At 43.9% G+C, this 21,981-nt stretch overlaps 2 protein-coding genes across 2 annotated transcripts; both read left to right on the top strand.

Moving 5' to 3' along the window:
• Positions 1-15,295: 15,295 nt before the first annotated feature.
• LOC147896162 (aquaporin NIP2-1-like) lies at positions 15,296-20,184 on the top strand. Its single transcript, XM_087382229.1, has 4 exons — positions 15,296-15,334; positions 16,821-16,882; positions 16,996-17,205; positions 19,909-20,184. The coding sequence occupies exons 1-4, from the start codon at positions 15,296-15,298 to the stop codon at positions 20,156-20,158; spliced, it is 561 nt and encodes a 186-aa protein (XP_087238355.1). The 3' UTR covers positions 20,159-20,184.
• LOC147896161 (uncharacterized) lies at positions 20,185-21,071 on the top strand. Its single transcript, XM_087383037.1, has 2 exons — positions 20,185-20,354; positions 20,509-21,071. The coding sequence occupies exons 1-2, from the start codon at positions 20,306-20,308 to the stop codon at positions 20,820-20,822; spliced, it is 363 nt and encodes a 120-aa protein (XP_087239163.1). The 5' UTR covers positions 20,185-20,305; the 3' UTR covers positions 20,823-21,071.
• Positions 21,072-21,981: the final 910 nt, after the last annotated feature.

Genomic DNA, 21,981 nt, shown 5'->3' with positions numbered 1-21,981 from the left:
CGTATGTACATCGCAGCTATGTCAGATGGTGAAATAGTAGTCAGAGCGGAGGCATAGCATTTCCTTTTGTGCGAAGTAGATCGAAAGAGGATGGTGGAGTCTGATCAAAATCGGACTGTGTTGGCAAAGTGAACTTGGAAATACTTTTCGGATGTGAGTTGGAATGGGGTTGGATGGGATGATTAATGTAGGCAGTGTTGGATGGATTGGAGTCCAAGTCATTCACCCACTCGCACAAGCTTGTCAAATTGGGGTCGAAGTCGGACACAATGGTCGTCGAAGTCAAATTTTACTCAGAGTACTCAGCTATTGGCATTGTATCCATTGGATTAGAGTCAAAGTTGTGGTCAGACTAGCATCAGATGGTCATTGGGGCTAGGCTCTCCACTTTGGGTGTGTCGGTTAAGTTGAGTATACCTGCACCACTTATGGGATTGGACCGGTAGGGTTAGAGCATACTTGAATGTTGCTAGAGATGAAACAAGTTTCATTTGTGTATGTCAGACTGGTGTCGAACTTCTGTCGGAGTCTGTTGGACACAAACCCATCAAATGCAGGGTGAAGGTCAGCTAATTTGAAGGTACCTTGATCAAAAACTTCAAGCACCTTGAAGGGGCCATCATATCTAAGCTTAAACTTTCCTAGCCTTTTCCCCAACTTTTGTGTTAAACATTAACACTAAATCACCTTTCTTGAACAATTCAAACTTTATGTTTCTACTAATCGATGCTACCCTCTTTTTTTGAATAATATCAGTAGTATGTGAACTTGTGAGCCTATACTCATCCAATTGTAGGAGTTGTTCTAATCTTGCATTGATGGAATCTTCTGGGGATAATCTATTATCTATTGCCACTCTTAGGCTACCTGTCAGAAATTCCATAGGTACTACTGCCTCACAGCCATACACCAACCTGAAAGGTGTTAATCCAGTTGTGACCTTGTGTGTTGTTTGCCCATAGTACTAAATCCAAGTGCTAATCCCAATCTGCTGGGTGATTAGCTATTGTTCTTCAATATACTTTTTTCATTAGTTTGTTGGAGCTCTCAGCCTAGCCATTGGCTTGTGGGTACTAGGCTGTAGACTTTTTATGCAACATCATGTACATTTTAGTCATCTTTCTAATTGTTTTGTTGAGAAAGTGGGTCCCTCTATCTGACACTATCTCAATAGGAACACCAAACCTGGTGACAATGTTGTGATAAAGGAAATGTGCCACAATCCTAGCCTTGCATGTTTTGAGTGCTACAGCTTCAACTTATTTTGTACGATAGTTAGGGGCACCCAAAATTTACTGATTACCTGAAAACTTTGCTGGAGGTTCGATGGGTCCAATAAAATCCAATCTCCATTTGTAAAAAGGTCCCAAGGGGAGAATGGGTTGATGGGGCATCCTATCACTTTCAAGTGGTCTATCATCTCTTTGACATGACAAACATGCTTTGGCCCAATTATGAGCATATTTTAAAACTATAGACCACCATAAACCAGCTTGCAAAATCTTTTTACCTCAACTTACAAAATCTTTTTACCTGTAATGTCTCCAGAGAATTGTCCTATAGGTCCTCCATGGGCTTCAGCTAGGATAGCTTTCTGTTCATAATCTTGCACACATCTTCTGATTACCTAGTCAATTCCTCTTCTATACAAAACATCGGCAATGAATAGGAAAGGTTTGCTCTATAAAATAAGTTTCTTTCTCTGGTCCCTAGTTAATGTTTCAAGGATCAAACCATCAATAAGAAAGAATAGCATTTTATCTTACCAATTTGGTGGTTCTTCAATTCTTACCATGAAAATGCCTACATCTGGAATTCATCAGGAAGTTTATCTAGTATACTTGCTGGAGCTTCTCTTGATAGCAACCTAATCAAGTAATTAGCAATGGCATGTTGCTTTCCAGACCTATGCATGATGCTATAGTCAAACTCCTACAACAAGAGCATCCATCTAGCCAATCTTCCTGATAATTGCAGTTTATTCACCAAGAAAATGAGAGCTTGATGATCTACATGAAAAGTCACTTTGTTGCCCAATAAATAATGCCGAAATTTGTGCAATGCATAGATCATTCCAAGTGCTTCCCTCTCTGTGACTGCATAGTTTCTTTCATGTTGACAAATTGTTGCCATAGAATTCAATCTCAAGATGAATTTCTTGGTTTTTGGCTTTTGCACCAAACACTGTGTTAAACTCATCCCATGCATCTTTGGCATGATCCTTAGAGTCTATATGATGATTTATGTTTGGACCCAAGTGTAAACCAATGAGTGATAGTGCTGCTTCATCTTTTTCATTCTAGGCTTGATTTTGTGCGGTGGGTATATCTTCTTTTACAGTCTTCCAAAGCTTCTAATGCATCAAGAGATACCTCATTTGTGTAGACCAGGTGTGAAATCCTTCCCCAATGAATTTCTCAATAGTTAGGGTGCATATTGCCATTGCAAAGGTCTTACCAATTGAAGAAACTTTCAAATCTGGCAGTGTCCAATTGCATACAACAAATCTGACTTGATGGGTGTGTAGAGCTCAAAAAAGCAATCAATTTTTCTCTTTGGAGTATGTGCAAATTCTTCTTGGATTGCAAGTTATGGCTTGTCGAAGTTTTATGAAGAAGAGGGGCCTTTGATGATGTGGCACATGGATTCACATGCAGCATTCCAAACTGTGCTTAGTAATGGCCTCTATGTTTATGTGGCACTATAGTGATGTGGCATTTAACTAACCCTAACCCTGACCATGGCTATTATGGGTTACTTGACCATTGATCGAGGTAGATTAAACTAACTTTAGTGTGACCATAGGTTTAACCCAAGGTTAATATTGACCTAGGCTTACCTACCACATGTCCTAAGGTTCAACCTTAGAAATCTAAAGCTTTGTAGTAGGGAGCTCGAGGTAGCATTAGCGATGGAGGCTATCAGCTCGAAAGCAGAGAGCTTGGCTGAGACTCCTTTGTTGAAGCTGCCTTGATGTTCATTTGTGAGTGCAGAAGACTGTAGAGGCTAGGACACTCGTTTGTGGCTTTGTTCCTAAGCAAGTGAGTCAGGTAGATGGAGTCATGGGTGCCTGGAGTTGTCTAGTCAACTGTGTAGTCTCTATGTGTCGTCCAGGGTAGTCGCAATTCGATGGAGTCTTAGTTGTTTGCTTAGGGGTAGCTGACAAGAGGCACGGCTCTATCTTCATTGGAGGAGTAGTTGGAGCACTGTCTGTGGGAGCTTTGTGCATGTAGCTACTGCTTGGAGTCATTGTAGTTAGTCATTTCCATTGCCTGTAGGTCATGTCTTTGCATTGCTAGCTTATTACATCAACCAGCTACTGTGTAGGTGAAGCATCACTGATGTAGACCAAGTACTTGTGGATCGATGTTGTGGATGCTTCTTTTGATGTTGCTTTGCTGATTGCCTCTTAGAAGTAGAATAAGCTAGAAAGATCTCGATAGGATAGGCAGTCTCGCAAAGGTCCTTAGTCTTCTCAGAGCTTGGGAAGCTCTCTTGTCTACATGAAATTCCCGAAGTGAATAAAAGACACACCTATGACTTTGAATGAAATATGTCAAGCAAAATGGAAGGTTCTCTCTCGAATACTCAAAAGCAATGAAGAACTCTCAATTTAAAAACAAATCTAGGTTTAGCTAAACCAATGCTCTGATACCATGCCAAAGCATGTAAGATCATGCTAAACCTAGTGCAACTAGATGAGCATAAGGACTACGGAGGCTCAAAGTATACTAAACAAGACATGAGAGGGAGACAAAAGTAGGCACACTCAATCTATTGCAATGTGTGTGAACAATACAAAGATAGGCATCTTATATAGAGAGGGCCTTTAGAATAGTCAACACTTGTGGGATCCTCTGATCCACATCTCTCCTTGTGGATGTTCTTGATCCACATCCTCACATCATGTAGTCCACATCCTAGGGTGGCTACTTTAATACATTCCTATACCATCCCTTAGCCTCCAATCTATGTGCACATGGCACCATATCTCAACAAGATATCCCCCTACCAACATCATGGTCCTTTACAATAATATTTTGCAAGCCCTCCAAAACATGATTCAAACTAGCATAAGTTATTTTGATGATTCACATGTGGCATACCCTACGGAAGCCCATCCTGATGATATGGACTCAAATTGGACTATTTTTTTGGACGCCCCACAACCACCTCACACCACGACACAACACTTGGCACAGGACCAAGATCCACAATCATTGGCACTCACACAAGCATGGGCCCACCAACCACCAGCCCTCCACCTCACAACACAAAACAGGAGACGCGCAACAGTAGCCTCCCGATGGAAAGGGACACAAAGACATGGGTACCAAATAGTGTTATAATATACTTAGTCCCATGCTCTTCTCTGACCTAGAAGGGCCATACGAAGAGGAGCCAAAAGAGGAAGTTTCCCAACATCCCCTAGAGGAAGAGCATCAGCAATAGCCACAGGACTCCACACCAAACCATGATACCTGGTATGAGGCAATAACTTCCTTCATATCAGTATAAGATGTGGTAGACGTGAACAGGTGGAAAAAAAATATGTAAATCTTTCACCTCTCTTGGAAAGACGTAATGGAGGTGAGAGCTTTAATTGAGCTCATTCAATGCAACTTCCACAAGTGGCAACGTGAACATGATCGGCATACATGGGGAAGATATAACCAATCTGAGTACAACATTGTACCCCAAGCCGATAAAGATACTGGTCTGCGTGGTACCCAAAAGTTGCTCGAATGAAGGTTTCTGATGGAGACCATGTGAGATTTTTTGCATTAACTGCATCTTGGTATTCTAAACTTCCTTCAGAACTCGTGGAAGGATCTTCACCGGATGTTGTGTTACCATGAATCCAGTCTTCATCTTTCAAGCTTGGAGCACTTTCATCCAATTCTGGCTAGACTCCATATGGTTCTCCTACCTCTTCCTGTGTTCCAACTATCCCACCAGGTCCTTCCTCATTTGCATCAATATGACCCCTTGCTCGGGCCCTTGGAAAGTAAAGACGATTGATACTTCAAGGAGCGATTGATACTTGAAGGAGATGACTCCATTTCCTCCATGTCTGACATCTGCTACCACTCTCTCCATGAACATTCTGTGAGATTGACTCCTTTCGGTCTTCAGATTGAATTGTCTGTGCCAACCTCAATGCTCCTCGACATTTCCATCCATGATTTCTCTTACAGGGGATTCTCACATCTTCTGCTTTGAATCAGGGATTAATTCTTGCACATTGCCGATGATCTCTTGGAGTGCTTCACGATTCCCACCATTCACAATTGCCTGTAGGAGGTTCCTTAGTGCCTGGAGAGCACAGTAGAGAATATTGATTTTTCTCTATAGATGTTGGATGTTCTCGTTCCACAGACTAGACTGTGTGCATGTTCTACCACATGCGCCCCATTTCCACAACATTTACACGAAGGAGACATATGCTCTCTCTTCTCATGTTCACAATCAAAAGTGGCTAATTGCTTTGCAGGGTTGGATTGCTTGTAGGTGCGAATTGTGTTGACCTAACTGCTTTGATCATTAACTGTTTCAAGATTCGATTCATTCGTTCTGATTGTCCATCCCCTTGCGGGTAGAACGCCTGCGGCTTCGACATGTTGATTGCCTTCTTTTTCTTTCAACTCCTTTGCCACATTCGGTCAAAATGCCCAATTTATTTGTAGGATCGCCAATGTAATAGGTAGGGATTAAATCCTGAAATCTACCTATTAGTAGTTATACAGCATCTTCAAGAATGCATTCAGAACTTCCGAAAGAGAACACATCAACTCAAGATTTAGTGCAACATGGATAGTTGATTAAGGCAAACAACTACACATTCCTTATATTATAAATGCTTCTATCACAACAGCATATATAGAATAGGCATAGAACTAGACAAAACAAAGTCCGATCAGAAACATCATATCCACATTGGGAATACTGCATGATAGGTATATGAGTCAAACAACTAACTTCCTACATATGGTAGTTTCTTACTAACTTGCATACGTGCCTCATCAGTGGTTGCACAACTAACTCCCATTAAGGTTTTCCATACATCCTATACCATTGCTAAAGATAAATAGTTCATAAATGTGTTTGAGCTACTCGCCCACAGTGTGTTGAGTGAACCATCATCACTGAGGCTGCCCAGCATCCTAGGCAGTCCATTTCTACAAATGATGTAGATGGAGATCCCTTAGTAGAGGGAGAGGTTTATCAGAATCTAAAAGATGTTGCAGAAGACGTTTTGGAGCATGGTGATGTCTAGAGCGAAGCGGAACACCCCACAGGAAGAGGTGAACACACTTTGGTCTTTTCGAGGCAATGTTCACCTCTTCGTTCGCCCTTTTCTGCATAGGTGGGGTGTGCTAAGTGAACCATCATCACCGCCTGAGGGACACGTCTCGTCATTGGTACGAGGTATGTTCACCAATTCATAATCTTTGCCAATAGAGGTGGACAAGTTCCGCTTGTGCCAATTGTTCCGGTCCTCTTCCGATCATCCCGGTCATTGTTGCAACTCCCGTGGCGGCCATGAATGTGAAGTATACCCAATTTCTAGGGAAATGTAGAGATGATCGAGATGCACATGTTCGATAGTTTGACAAAATCTACGCACTCAATGCATCGATGTGGTGGATCTTGTGCATAAGGAAGTGGTGTTTGAGTCAACTCTAGAGGCAAAGTCATTAAGATGGTTGGTGGAATACCCTTCAGATGAATTCACAACCTACAATGCCATTAAGGTCATATTCCCAAGGCAGTTTCACAAAGAGAAGACAATTTCACAGACTTTGGAGGGATTTGCAGATCTTGGAGCAAGGTGATCAGGGTGTTGAAGACTATGCGGCTCAATTTTGTCAACTTTTGCAACATGTTCTTGCCGCCTAGTAGCCGGCAATGGACATGCTTAATGAATACTTTGTTATCGAACTACTGACCAAGGATGTGTGGACAGTGGTGGCTATTGTGAACAAAGCCACAATGCCTCTGAATCATGTGGTCATGCATGCAATCCGTGCGTGAGAGGCACTCCAAGTTCAGACAGCCAAGCATCACAAGTCGTCTAAGGGAAAAGCAAATCCAAGAAGGATTCATCAAAGAAAAAGCACAGAGGCAATGGCAACGAGTCTAATGATGAGCATTTGGATGAGAGTTCCTCTGATGAAAGTAGTGTGAGGAGTCAAAAGTCAAAGACGAGAAGAGGAAGAGAAGTAGCCCAAAAAGACTACTAAAGGAGGAAAAGGGAGGTCTATGACATTTGGCGGCAAGCACTCACGTGGTTGAGGAAGAATGGATTGCTGGTGAATTCACTATCAGAATCCACACCATTTATCAATGGAGCGTGCTTTAAATGAGAAGTGGTGTGCCACTTGCATGACTAATATGCACACCACATCCGAATGTCATTACAAAGGACGAGGCCCGAGATCATAGGGACACATGCAATGGACAAGATCCTTGTCCACTGAGCCCGAAGATTCATATGTGCAACAATTTGGGACTATGGAGCCCCAACTTGCTTGAGAGACAGAGGAGGAGGTCATGGCCATCACAAATGAGGAGGTGGTGGTTGGGGTGGTTCTCGGACAAAGACCTGCCTATTCTACTTAGGGGAAGGCAAAAACTAGAATGACATAAGATGGCTGGGAAAATGCCAAGCACATAAATGGTGCAGATTGTGGATGATGACCTAACAGTTTCACCTAAAGTTAATGTGGTGACATGTTCAGGCAAAGTATTGTGAGGCAAATCCGAAAAGACACCATCACTTCTATAGTGAATAATATAAGAAGCAGTGACATGAAAAGTGGTCGATTGGGTCCAAGAGGCAACTCCACCAGAAGCAACACCAGTGCCAAAAACTAGGCGAGAGAAAACCTAAAAAGTTTAGTTTGTAGAGGTGTTGTGTTCTGTGACAATGAAAGAGCCAATCTGAGGGGAAGACAACAAGGGTTGCAGATGAAGACGATCATCTGAAGATGGCAGCCACCCAATCTGATGAATCAATAGTGGAGGATCTCTTTGATGTGTCAATTTAGATCTCCTTGGGGCGGTTGCTACAGTTGGTACCGTAGTTTCACAAAGAACTCATCCACTCATTGATGGGTGAAACTGTAGTGCCCGAGGTGCATGCCACATCAATCTTGGTCCCAGCAATACCTCTCACTGACATGCGCATTCCAATTATGTCCTCGAAGCACACGGCCGAAGCTTTTCACATGTGCCTTGACAGTGGTTCCAGGGTTAACATTGTGACATTGAAGACTTGTAAGGAGATGTGCTAGATGCAATGGGAGCCTGCACCATTCTTGGTGTGTGGATGACAGATCAACAGTAGCAAACAATGAGTTCGCCCACTCAGAATCTTGAAAGCCGTTGTGATGGAGGTCTTCAAATTCATAGATGAGGATTAGAATTCAATGAAGCGAAAGAAAGCCATTATTAGAGACTTGATTTTTACGTATCAAAATGTTTGCTTTCACTCATTCGAAACGACTATACTATATAGATTGCAATGAGACGCTATGATAAAGGGCATTATGTGTGAAGAGCTCAACACAATACATATGGTCCTTTTTATCATGTAAGATATACATTGCCTTTCAGCTAAGATTTTTTATTATTGGTGACAAATCTTTTGGTGTGATACTAATGTGTCCAACTTATTTGACACTAGGCTCTTGGAGTATAGACTTCCTCCAAATATCTTTCAACAATACTTCTTTGAGAAGCCTCTTTGGTATTCACTTACAAGTAGGAAAACTCAATGAACACTAAGAGCTTCTTTGGCACCACCACAATCAAAAAGAGCCAATCACTCCTATTGATTGCGTAGAAGAACACTTAGAGATTTCTATTCTTCGTCGGCACCACCACAATTGAAAAGAGACAATCACTCATGTTGATTACATAGATGAGTACATTTCATGGCCTGCTACTTGGTCCAATATACTATTAATGAAGGGGATGGGGAACAAGTCTAGTATGTTTTGGACATTGAGCTTCCTATAATCAATGGAACACTTAGAGGTTTTTATTATTCTTGGGTGCCACCACAATTAGAAAGATCCAATCACTCCCATTGATTGCATTTTGGTACTAAGTACATCATATTTGATGGGATGTGTTGTTTCTATGTAAATGTTATGAAAAACAAGTGCTATTGTTCAAGTTGGATGCTGAGGATCAGAAATGATGGACTTAAACTTGTCGACCAAGGTGCGTACTCCTTAAACTCACTCGAAAACTATAATGGTTGATTGGGAACAAGAAATGCTCACACAAAATTTGATCCAACTCAACTTTTACCTATTTAGCATAGTTGGGATTCATTCTATACCGACGCCCATGCAACCAAAATGCAGAGATACCGAATGAACCCACATGTGGTCAAGCAGGTCAAGATGGGGAGCTGGAGCATCTCCTGCAAGTGGGATTCATTGCACCAAACAAGAATCCGTAGAGGATTTCTCTGATTGTCTAGTACCCAAGAAAAATAAAAAGTTGTGTATCTGCGTGGACTACTAGAAACTCAATGCCACAACTATGCCAGATCCCTTTCCACTTCCATACATGGACTCAATGCTCGACAAAGTGGTGGGGCATGAGCTCTATTCCTTCTTGGATGGGTAGAGTGGGTACAATTAGATCTAGATGGCACTGGAAGGTCAACCCAAGACAACATTCATCACCATCAAGGGGTGTATGTCTATACTGTGATATGGTTTAAGTTGCGGAATGCACCATCCACCTTTCAGCAAGCAATGCAAGAGATCTTTGGACAGTATTTGATGGACTTTATGAGGCTTTTTTGGATGATCTTAGGGCATTCAAAAAAAAGTGGACCATTTGGAGCACCTATGACTATGTTCCACACGCTGTTGAGAAGTGTCCTTTAGCCTAAACCCAATGAAGTGTGCATTCGTAGTCTGCAATGGCCATCTGCTGGTTCACATAATCAGTGCGGATGAAATTGTGGTGGATCCTGACAAAGTGGTGGTCATCATTCAGGCACTTGCTTTCACTAATTTGAAGGAGTGTTTATGGTTTCTAGGGCAAATCCAGTGGCATGGCAGGCATCCGCAGTTCTTGTTTTGCATGGCGATACCATTGAATGCACTAGCGCATGTGGAGCCAAAATCCTTCTTCTAGTCTAAGGAGTGTGATAAGGTGTACCGGCAGCTCAAGGGGCAACTATCTAGAGCACCAATATTGATACTGCCTAATTGGCACAAATCGTTCCACATTTCTATGGATGCATTGGATAGGGCATTGGGCAGTGTGTCGATGCAAGAGGATGTCGCAGGATGGTACACAACCTGTATATTATGCAAGCAGTAGACTCATCCCAGCAGAGCAGAACTACTCAGTGATTGATAGAGTGAGAAGGTCTGGGTATGATCTCCTCTGTGATGAAATTTTGGCACCATCTCCTAGGTTGTTGTTTTGTATTCCATGTCAACCATTTCGCACTTATATCTGGTGAGGCAACAGAACCTTGCAAATCGACTCGCGCACTGGTTACCTCTATAAGAAAATAATACAATGTCTGTGCTCAACAAATAATAGGATCTCGTATGCAAGAGAGAAAAGCAAATAGTATGGAGAATCAAAATTTTGATTACTATAAAACTGATACAATAGATGGCACTGCCTCCCAGCCATGCGCTCCTATGTGAGAAGCTTCGATGGCATGTTGGAAACAATAGAGGACGGAGGCTGGATGCTAAGGAATTAGGGTTGCTGTAGCAATGATGATGATGGGCTTCATGGGCTTGCTCTTATATAGCCACTAGTCATAGTCGGCTAGACCCAATTGGGAGACCGACCCAGTCGGCCGAAAACAGCCGATTGGAGGTCGGTCCCGAAATAGGGCACCGACCACACATTAGAACCGTGGCACAGAATAGAGCCATTCGGGATCATCTGGGGCTCCAAACGGGCCCTGCAGCCTGAGAGTGGGCTACCTTGCAAAATGCTCTGTCTACCCTCAGTGTAGTCAGTCATGGGATGCCTTCCCGCACTTGCATGTAGCCTAATTGGCAGTGTGCCAACTCTATTTGAAGCCATCCAGCCATCAGGCTACACATGGCCCCCATCTGGTGTCGGCCCCAATCTGGTGTCCAAACCAGGACCTACCAAATAACCGAGCTACTCAAATGCCTTCTCCTCATATGGGGGGCTTACAAGTAGAGTTAGCTGGTTCCCGCATAGTTACACGAGAGTGGAGCATTGATATCTAACACCCCCCCTCAATGTCCACTCATAAGTGAACTAATTTTTTGGCCCAATGCCAAGTCGATGAAGATGCCTCTCCAGCAAGTCTCTTCCAAAAGCCTTTGTGAAGATGTTCGCAGCATTCTCTGTAGTCGGACAGTACACCAAGTCGACCTCTCCATCCATGATGAGCGAGCTCGCGTACAAAGTGATATTAAATCTCAATGTGTTTTGTGCAACAAGCGTGGAACACAAGGTTCTTTGCAATTGCCATGCAACTCTGATTGTCACATGATAACTGCGTAGGCTTGTTCTGCTGCACCCATGTCCCCAAAAATCCTCCTTAACCACACTGCCTCACAAGAGGCAAAACATTCTGATTTGTACTCAGCCTCGATCAAAGAAAGAGCAACTGTGGGTTGCTTCTTACTGACCCATGACACAACTCCAAATCCAAGTGAGAAACAGTAACTTGTCACTGATCTCTTGCTGTCCATTTCTCCTGCCCAATCTTAGTCACATAATCCAGTCAAGGTGTTGCCCTTGGTATAGGTGATGCCATAATTAGGTGTGTCTTTGATGTATTTCAGCACCCGCATCCCTGCCCTCCAATGGTTCTCCCAGGGCTTATTGGAAAACCTACTTAGTACACCAATCGCAAAACTGATGTCCAGCCGTGTGTTGCACAAGTAAATCAAACTACCCACAAGCCTTCTATACTTCGCTTCGTCCAACAGTGGTGATGAATCCTCGTTTGAGAGCTTCATGCCAACCTCCATAGGAGTGCCAACTGTCTTGCACTCAACCATGCCAAATGCCTTCAATATCTCTCCAGCATACTTTAGCTGTGAGATGATCTGTTTTGGCTCTTGCCAAAATTCAATCCCCAAACAAAAATGCATCAGTCCGAGGTCTGTCATTTCAAACTCTCCTCCTAGCAAATGCTTTGTCTGTGAGATCTTGTCTTCATGATTCCCTGTTATGACAAGGTCGTCCACATAAAGGACCACGATCATACACCTTCCTCCTTCTCTGTAGATATACAAATTTGCATCAGATGGGCTCCTCCTGAACCCTTTTTGCAAAAAGTAGGCATCACTCTGTTGGTGCCACGCTCGTGGGACCTGTTTCAACCCGTAAAGTGCCTTCTTCAGTTAGACTTTACCTTCTAAACCGGGGATCACAAAACCTAGTGGTTGTTCCACGTATATCTCCTCCTTGAGATCTCCATTCAGAAAGGCAAATTTTACATCCATCTGAAACATGGGCCAACTTTCATGTGCTGCTAAAGCCAAAACACTGCGAATTGTGGTTAGTCGAGCTATGGAAGAAAAAGTATCCTGATAATCAAAACCATGTACCTGTGCAAATCCTTTTGCCACAAGTCGAGCCTTGTACTTATCCAACGTGCCATCGGACTTGTACTTGGTCTTGTATACCCACTTGGTGCCGATTACCTTGTGTTTTGGTGGTCGATCCACAAGGTCCCAAGTGTTGTTCTTCATTATGGAGCCATACTCCGACTACATAGCCTCCATCCACCTATCATCACCCTATGCCTCTTCAAGACACTTGGGTTCTTCAGCACGGATCACCTCTATCATCAAAGCGTAGTTGACCAAGTGTTCCTGCGCCCTTCTTTGCTCCTCTAATCTCTTGGAGTGGTAGTGTTCGGATGGTTCCTCCTCAATGGCTGGAGGTTCTCTGCCGTCCAAAAGCTACTTTACCCACTTCGGGAATGGCCATTGCCGTTGTGGTTCTACAGGCTCTTCTTCCTCTTCTTTATCTTGAATCCTGCCAAGCACGGTTGGGGGAGTTCGGTTTGCTGTTGGTGGTTGTACTGGATGGATATCCTGGTCCTGGTTGTTTGGGAAGGAAGCATCCTCCTCTAATTGATGCAGCTGTTCTGAGGAGACCACATCGCGACTTACTATTACCTTCTTGGTAATAGGATTATAGAGACAGTAACCCTTTGCCTCTTCACTGTCTGAAATGTGCAGCTGAAGGTTTCTTACCAGAAAAGGCCTGTAGTGCAGTCATCCCGTTCACAGCCTTCGTGTAGCTACGATTCAGAATGTAAACTATCGTGTTACATGCTTCAGCCCAAAAAGTCTTTGGCAAATCTTTCCCTTTCATCATACTCCTACCCATTTCACAGATGACACACATCTTGCACTCTGCTACTCCATTTTGCTATGATGTATGTGGCGAGGGTTTCTGCCTCTTGATCCCGTGACTTTTGTAGTAACTTTCGAATTCACTTGATGTGAACTCTCCACTCTGTCTGATCTCAACTTCTTCACCTTCCTCCCCGTTTCTTTCTTGACCATTACATGCCATTCTTTGAACTTACTAAAAGCCTCATCTTTAGTCTTCAAGAAGTATATCCATATCCTTCTACTGTAGTCATCGATCAATGTCATGAAGTAGTAGGAACCACCCAAAGCTTCTGTCTCCATCTTTTCACAAAGGTCCATGTGAATGAGCTCTAGAGGAGCCTTTGCCCTACTGGCCTCTTCAGGAAAGGGCTGCCGATGCTGCTTGCCCATCATGCAAGCTTCACATACATCGGGCAGATCTGTAATTTCTGGTAGGTCTGCAGTCATTGCGCTGTAACAAGACCGTCGTACTTTGGTGGGAGAATCCGTATGCACCTTCATGCTAGATTCTCACTGGTGATGGTGATGCCGATCATAGTCATCTGATCGCGCAGATTCTTCACCTTAGTGATGAACTTCTCTGCCATTTCAGACTCAGACAGTTTCTCATTCGCGAGTTGAGTCTCTAGATTCTGAATCCGCGTCTGATTCGTGGTCTCGTACTAATTTTTCAAGACCGTCCATGCCTTCTCCGCTGTGGTGACAAATTGAATTAATGCCATGATAGAATCACTTACACTGCAGACAATAGAACATAGCGCATCTCTTCTTGTCCATGCAAGAATCTGATCCGTAGTTGGTACTATTTGTTGTCCTGTATTGGCTGGATCTAGTCTTGCAACTGGCTTCACGTCCACCCCAGTAGCAGTATCCCAAAGCTCATATGTGCTTAGGATGGTCTTCATCTTGAACTTCCAAAGTGGATAGTTAGTGCTGTACTTTTCGCTTTCACCGAATGGTGGGATTCGCAGTCTTGTGGGCTGGGCCATCTCTCATAATCTGCTCACAAACATAAACACACTACTAAATCTTCTTGCTAGAGCCCAAGCTCTGATACCATGTAAGAAAACAATAAAATGTCTGTGCTCAATAGATAACAGGATCTAGTATGCAAGAGAGAAAAGCAGATAGTATGGAGAATCAAAAATTTGATTACTGTAAAACTGATACAATAGATGGCACTGCCTCCCAACCGTGTGCTCCTATGTGAGAAGCTTCGATGGCATGCTGGAAATAGTAGAAGATGGAGGCTGGATGCTAAGGAATCAGGGTTGCTGTAGCCAGTGATGATGATGGGCTTCACGGGCTTGCTCTTATATAGCCACCAGTCGTAGTTGATTAGACCCAATTAGGAGACCGACCCAGTCGGCCCAAAATGGCCGACTGGAGGTCAGTCCCGAAATAGGCCACCGACCACACGTTAGAACCGTAGCGCAGAATAGAGCCATCCGCGATCATCTGGGGCTCAAAACGGGCCTCGTAGCTCGAGAGTGGGCTGCCCCGAGAAATGCTCCGTCTACCCTCAGTGCGGTCAGTCATGGGATGCCTTCCCGCACTTGCATATAGCCTAGTTGGCAGTGTGCCAACTCTATCTGAAGCCGTCTAGCCATCAGGCCACACATGGCCCCCATCTGGTGTCCAAACCAGGACCTACCGGATAATCGAGCTACTCAAATGCCTTCTCCTCATATGGGGGGCTTACAAGTAGAGTTAGCTGGTTCTCGCGTAGTTACACGAGAGTGGAGCATTGATATCTAACAACTTCTTTAAGAATTCGACTTCGAAGTGGTGCACTAACCTAGATTGCATCATGCGGTTGCGGACTACTTGTCTCAGTTGGAATCTAGCAAGCCCACAACCACCGGCATCGAGGATGAGTTCTTGTATGTGGATCTCAACGTGTCTTTATGGCCATTGCTACTGCTACAGACACTAATGCGGTCGAGGTATGTCAAGACACCCTTGGTTCTGGTATGATCAAATGTTATATTTTTTATCTAAAGGAACTATGCCACAATACCTAACCACAGACAATGAAAGCGGGTGCTTTTGTGGAGCCTTGGATTTGAATTGATAGTTGGGCAACTCTACTTAAGACATTTGACGGATGTCCTACTCCTATCCTACTCCGATGCTTGTTGCCTCATGAACAAGATGCAATGCTCATGGAGGCTCACAGAGGAGTGGTAGGTGGCCACTTTGCAGGAGCGATCATGAACAAGAAAGTGCTATGGGCTAGACTTTGGTGGACCACACTACAAAAGGATGCCCTTCTATTCACGTTGTAGTGCAACCTATGTCAGTCTATTATCAATGTACCTCCCAAAAAAAACGAAAAAAGTCTCCAGGCTACAGACTCCAAAGACTCCGCCACCGTACCTTCCATCATTGCTTATTTAAGGCCGCCTACTACGTGTGGTAGGACGTCCAATGTGCCACGTAGCTTAGTCTCCGAGGCTCCGCCTATTTAAGGTAGCCCCATCACTTTTTCCCCAGGAATAACTGTCGACGGTTGCCTTCTCGTATAATAAAAGGCTGCGCGTAGCAATGCAACAAGCAGTCGCCCACATGGTGCATGCTGTCACGTGCGCCGGTGACCTTCGCCAACCCACATACTATCTGCCACCTTTGTAGCCTACAGACCCAGTAGTAGATTGGCTGCCCCCACCACATGTCGTCTGTCACCAGCTCTGTGCCTCTACCATTAGCGAGCCCTGTAGCCTCAAGTTGCCAGCCGCCTCTGTAGAGTGCCAGTTGCCCTATAGTAGCTGCTTCTACCCCCCCTTCATCATTACTTACCCCCCCTTGCATTTCGAAAATCCCCCCCCCCCTCAACCATTACTTACCCCCCTTGCAATTGAAAACTCCCCAAAATTGCCCCCAATATTTTTTTTCCTCTCATCTCCCTGTCTCTCCCCCCCTTACATTTTCATTTTCAATTATTAGGCAGGTAGCATTGTGGAATGAAAAGGAATTCTAGCTTGTGGTTACCGTATTCAACTAGCAAAGTTCGCCAACTTTGGTACCAGCGCCTTTGAGAAGGGATCCAAAGCCCCCTTTACTGCTTAGAAGACGGAGGAGTAGCTTGTGAGAGGGGGCGATGGCTGCACTGCCTGCTTGCAATTCTCTTTGAATTCAATCCCTAGCCTTCTCCTTCACGGTTACATCTGTGGGATCTTTGCCATCCCCACTGATTCACTTCGTATCCTCACTGGAACTCAAGAAATCACTCCTCATCTTTCCCTCCATGCTGACCCCAATGCTAGAATTCCTTTTCATTCCACAATGCTCCCTGCCTAAAAAAGTTGAAGGAATGGAATGCAGAGGCGAAGGAAAGAGAGCTTGAAAAGGCAGCAAATGCCTTTTTAAAGAAACATATGAAACGTGAAAGGAGATAGAGAAGACCGATGGAAGAGGCGTTGCGAGATGTAGATTGGAGAATTTTCTGGGTTGGTCGTCGGCGCCACGGTCTGGCTTAATGCAATCTTTGCTGGGTAAGTTCCAATCTCTCTTCGTGTCTTTGAACTCTCTGGATTCATACTCAGAATCACTAGCTCTTGGATCCCGGGTTGGAGATATAACCTAACGCATCCTGCCGCGGATTCAGGCCAATCTCTGGAGCATCTATGAATCCAGTAAGGTCAATCAGACTAGCGGTGGCAGCCAACAACTTGAAGAGCCTATGGTTGTACGTAGTGGCCCCGGTTTTGGGTGCTCTTGCAGGAGCATGGTCCTACAATCTCATTCGGCTACCAGAAAATAAGAAGCGAAAGCACATTGAAGATCGACCGACAAGTTCTAAACGATTATGCATTTGGTAAGTCCATTCATTATTGTATAGATTGCAAATTTTGGCAGAGGATTTGTGAAAGTTCTGTAGATTTTGTTTCATCCTCATCTTCGTCTTTCTCTCTTCAACCATCGATCTCTACCATCTCTCTCAGCTCACATCCCCACATCTTCTGTTGCTTGCTCTCGATTCTTTCCCACTCCTCACTTTGTCGCCATGGGAACCCCTCTCCTCTCTCAGCTTCACCAATTTCAGTGCCATTCCATGGCTATTCCTCCTTGCCCTCATCGTCGAACATTAATTGGAAGGCATCGTCTTCTTGCAGACTTGTGAAGTTCTATGGGAGGAGAAGGGTATCCATTTCACCGGATGATGCTGAGATATGGTCTGCCAGATGAGATCTACGATAATTTGCCAAAGATCAATCAATCATTTTGGTGTTAATTTCTATGGAAATCATCTACTACTCAAAAAATCACGCAAATCCTAGAACTGACTTAGCCATGCTCCGTTTTTTGGAGCCACTACCCACCTACTTTTTCAATGAGAGATATTGGTGACAGAGGACTCAAATCCACAGCTTGCATCAATACACTGACTATGAGGCTTAAAAACATCATTGTCATAGACGGTAGTTGGCCTCCTGTAAATGGAGATCAAACATACAACGATCGAGAGCTGGATGAGTCTTTCCAAGAGCCCACCACTTCAAGTTCTGTTTTCAGGCTCCTGCAGAGATGGTCACGCAGCTTAGGCAGAAGAGGCCATGCGTAGGGATAAGTTAAAGTTTTCAGGTCGTCAAAAGATTATCATTAGCAAAAAATGGTGGGTAATTCCAAGACAATGATGCAAAGTGCCATATTCTTTGTGTTAGCATTGCAGCTTTGATTATGCTGATAGAGACTATTAATGATGCACTATTGGACAAAATGGCAGGGGCTTTACCGTATTCTCGTGACAGGACTATCTAAAGTGGAAGGCAGAGAATAGAATTGTTCCAGATGGGGTGAATGCAAATGTTTTTTTGCATACAACATATGCAATAGGAGGATGTGTCTCCAACTACTGTCACATTTGTTTGCAGCTTGAAAGCTTATGGCAGCATAGGAGCAATAGACAAAGGCCAAGAACACACATTGAGATTATCAGTAACAGATCTTTTTGTTGGCAGTGCCTTGGTACATATGTATGACAATTGTGATTTCTTGCAAAAGCCTGTTTGATAGGCTTTCAGTTTTAGATGTCTTGTGGACTGCACTAATGGCTGGTTATACCAAGCATGGTCTTGGTGAGGAAGCACTGGAGTGTTTCAAACAGATGCAACTTGGTGGTGTCTCTTCAACTATGATCGCATTTCTTTGCAGCTTCAAAGCTTGTGGCAGCATAGGAGCTATAGATAACGATCGAGAAATACATGCACTATTAGAGAGGGTTTGGAAAGTGATAGATCTCATGGCTTGCATCAATTGTAGGATATGTTGATGAGGGGCTCCGCGAGGAATCTTGATCAAATAGATACAACTTGAGGGTGTGTCTCCATATGATGTGGTAGCGATGGTTAAGAAGAAGCCTTTCCCTCGTAATCTTGTGGTGTAACACACTGTGCTGGGGGCTTGTAAAAAATGGGTCATGTGGAACTTTAAAGGCAAGCCTTTGAACATGCACTGCAATTAGATCAAAAGGATGTTGCAGCTTATGTCTTGATGTCTAACATCTATGCAGATGCCCACATGCAAGAGGATGAGAAGAAAGTTGAGAGCCCTTGTTGCACTCTCTCACCTCGTGTAGATAGGCCTAGAGAGTAGGCTTCCTGCTGCTCCTTTCTGCCCTGGAACTGCTGGTTGCTGGATATGAAATGAGGCCCGAGGCCTCTGCCTTTATAGGCCCCAAGGGGATGGCAAAACCTACCGACCCAGGCCCCTAGATTTGGCCAACCTGGTCAGTTCTTCCTACCCTGAGAAATTGACCTGGTTGGCTGCCCCTACCAGCCCAACCAGGGCCCTGTATAAGGGTCTTTTCTAGGCCCTTTTTCAGCCTTTGTTCTAGGGATTCAGCCTCCCTGGCCAGCCCATCTCCAGGCCTGATCTGCTGACTCCAAGCAGACCCACCAGCCTCAGCCAGGGTACCCAGGTGCTGCTGCGCCCTTCCATGGTTGCGTGACCTGTAGGCTCTGTTGCAGGCTGTCCATCTGCACACAGATGCCCTGCACATAGGCGCCTTTGTCTGTGCAATCCCTCGCCATATCTGCTGCCCCTGACTGACCTCCTGCCAGGTTAGATCCAGGACTTGCTGTCTCTACCTTATACTCCTTCCACAGGTTCCGTCTGTTGCAGCCATGCTGGTCTCTTTATGTGAGGTGCTGCCCATGTGGCAGCCCCCTCTCTTTCTTCTCTCTTGGGCACATCCTGCCCTAGGTCTCCCTCCCCCACGCTCTCCTCATTTGGGGGCTTACAGATGGGGAGATGACAATTCCAACAATATTATGATGTATTTCCATTCTCGTTGCAAATAACCAGGATGATCTAGCTGTCCTTTCACTCTGTTATATGCTTAGTGGTTGTATCAGCTCAACTATGATTGGCAGGTTTGTTTGGCTACTCAGGATCAGATAATTGATCACTTTCTTGCTCCATGTATGCATTTCCCTTTTCTTCCATAATGTTTTACACAGTAGGAGTGTGATATGGTCCAGATTATGAATTGTGACATTTGATGCAACTGCATTTGTAGGTTTGGGGATTGGGGCCTGGGAAGCTCTTGCAGTCGATTCAATTGCAGTCAGCAATCAATTCCCTTGTTTTACATCTCAATGAGCAGTCATTGTATGCTGGGACAACGGATGGGAAAATATTTGTTCGAGTTATGTATCAATGGCCATTATGTGTATCTAAAATTGATATTAGTGGTCTTTTCCCCGAATTTCTCGCTCACAGGTGAAGCTGGCATGAGCACTACATTGTATTTTCCTGCATGCTTCTAGTTATTAGGCGTGTAGGCTTAAACAGGTTCCTCATTATAAAATATAAACACTTGTTGTGGCGTTCCAAACAGGTCCCCAGTTACAGCTTTAGCTATCAATTTTGATGGAAGGTGTCTAGCATCTGGTTCAGAAGATGGTTGTGTATGCATGTGGGATACTGTTACTGGAAATGTTGTCAGGGAACTGTACACTAAAGGTAGGCTAGAAACATTCTTCTTCAAAGTTAGCTAGATTAGGGTTTCTGTTTGAGGCTTGTGTAAGTGGGTCTCATTGCCAGTTGACAGAAGGAAGAAGGATCACAGTTTCATGGGTTTTTTGAAGGATTGTTTTCTGATGCATGGATGATGCAGGGCCCGTAGCTAACCTTTTGGTCATACCTGAGGCACATATATTTGGACAATGCAAAGATTATGAACATAGTTTTTGCAGAGTTAGAACATTGTCTAGTCCGTTTTCTGATTCAATCAGGAGCTCAAATCGATCCTGGGACTTATATTCTCATCGAGACCCCCTTGTGCTGTTGCCTGCATCTGTTCCAAACAATGGAGAAGCCAGGCAAGGACATTTGTACAGTGGAAGTTCTTTGGAGAATCAGCTTTTTGAAATGAAGGTTGGGACAATTTCTCTTTTTTTTTTGGGATACTGGAAAGATTTTCATCTCTGATGATGCATTTGGGTAGCCATTTTATGCTAAACAAGTTATGGAGAGGATTTTCTTTGCCTGATCTAATACATCTACTAGCAATGTCCTTGTGAAGCTGAGCTGAAGTTGATATAAGAGAGAGATCTAGATGAATGTAGAGTAATCATTGCAATTGCTTAAGAGCTTGCATTCGTGAGTCAAATATAGAATTGTACATATGGTTGATGAAAACAGATTTTCAGGATGATACAGATTAGGGGCTTGCTCTTGTCAGGGTTTGGACTTCTTTTGGTTCATAGAGCATGATATGAGGTTGACTTTTACTCTTTACATTGGATTGTTTAGATATGGCTCAATAGTGAGACTCACCTTTGTTGGCTTTTCCACTTGATATACTTTCTTGATATTAGTCCATTTCCATTATGGGGTTGATTTGGTTTTATTAGCTGTTTATGCGCTTCTGTCCTTTTATTCTTTTGTGAGATGTGAAAAGGCATGCATTCCACAATATTTGAAAGAGAAGTAAATGAACGAGTGATGTTGAATCGGCAGTATTTTCATGTAATTGGAGAAGTGCCAGGGCCTATCTCCTTCAAGAAGGAAAGGTTCAATATATTCTTTTATAAGTGCGAACCTTCATCATGATGGGGCTGCCCCTATCTTTGGAGTTGACAAAGGCCTTGTTCAAATGGTTTTTGTTTGTGTAGGTGTGTAAATTTATGAGCCTGTGTGAGATCATAATTTTAAAGCACAGTCTCCAATCACCCTTGGGCACCGAGGGAAAGATCTTGTAGTCTACATTGAGACACGCTGGAGCTAGAAGAAAGGACTACACACAGTGCATGATATGCACACATAAGCCAGAGATCTGCGAACAGACCTGTACAGACATGGGTCTACTCATCTCTAGATACATGTCACTATCACAGGCATGAATGAGCATGCTTGATATTTGTGGATTCAATTTAGGAGACCCTTAGCTGAGGATGTATACCTTTAGCATGCTACTTTTCCCCCCAGACATCCGATTACGCCAAGGAGGAGCCACAATGTAAGGCTATGTCTTGATATCCCCTTGCCTTCACCTCAGAGTTTTTTTTAAAAACATGCATTCCCTTGTGCTAGGAACCGATCATTACTTTTTGAGTTGGCACTATCTCAACCCATCCAGGCTGGCTCC

The sequence above is a fragment of the Dipteris shenzhenensis genome, chromosome 12 (assembly GCF_047967505.1).
Source record: "Dipteris shenzhenensis isolate YYH24624 ecotype China chromosome 12, Dip_SZ_1.0, whole genome shotgun sequence".
In the NCBI taxonomy this organism is placed as follows: Eukaryota; Viridiplantae; Streptophyta; class Polypodiopsida; order Gleicheniales; family Dipteridaceae; genus Dipteris; species Dipteris shenzhenensis.
This window is presented reverse-complemented; position numbering and strand designations above follow the sequence as displayed.

Bases quoted from the DNA above. Each gene is read 5' to 3' on its own strand.
- LOC147896161 (XM_087383037.1), top strand. From the start codon at position 20,306: ATGTGGGATACTGTTACTGGAAATGTTGTCAGGGAACTGTACACTAAA. The intron at 20,355-20,508 runs GTAGGCTAGAAA...TGGATGATGCAG, and splicing joins CAGGGAACTGTACACTAAAG to GGCCCGTAGCTAACCTTTTG.
- LOC147896162 (XM_087382229.1), top strand. From the start codon at position 15,296: ATGGCCATTGCTACTGCTACAGACACTAATGCGGTCGAG. The intron at 15,335-16,820 runs GTATGTCAAGAC...TGCGAGATGTAG, and splicing joins CAGACACTAATGCGGTCGAG to ATTGGAGAATTTTCTGGGTT. The intron at 17,206-19,908 runs GTAAGTCCATTC...CTGCATTTGTAG, and splicing joins TCTAAACGATTATGCATTTG to GTTTGGGGATTGGGGCCTGG.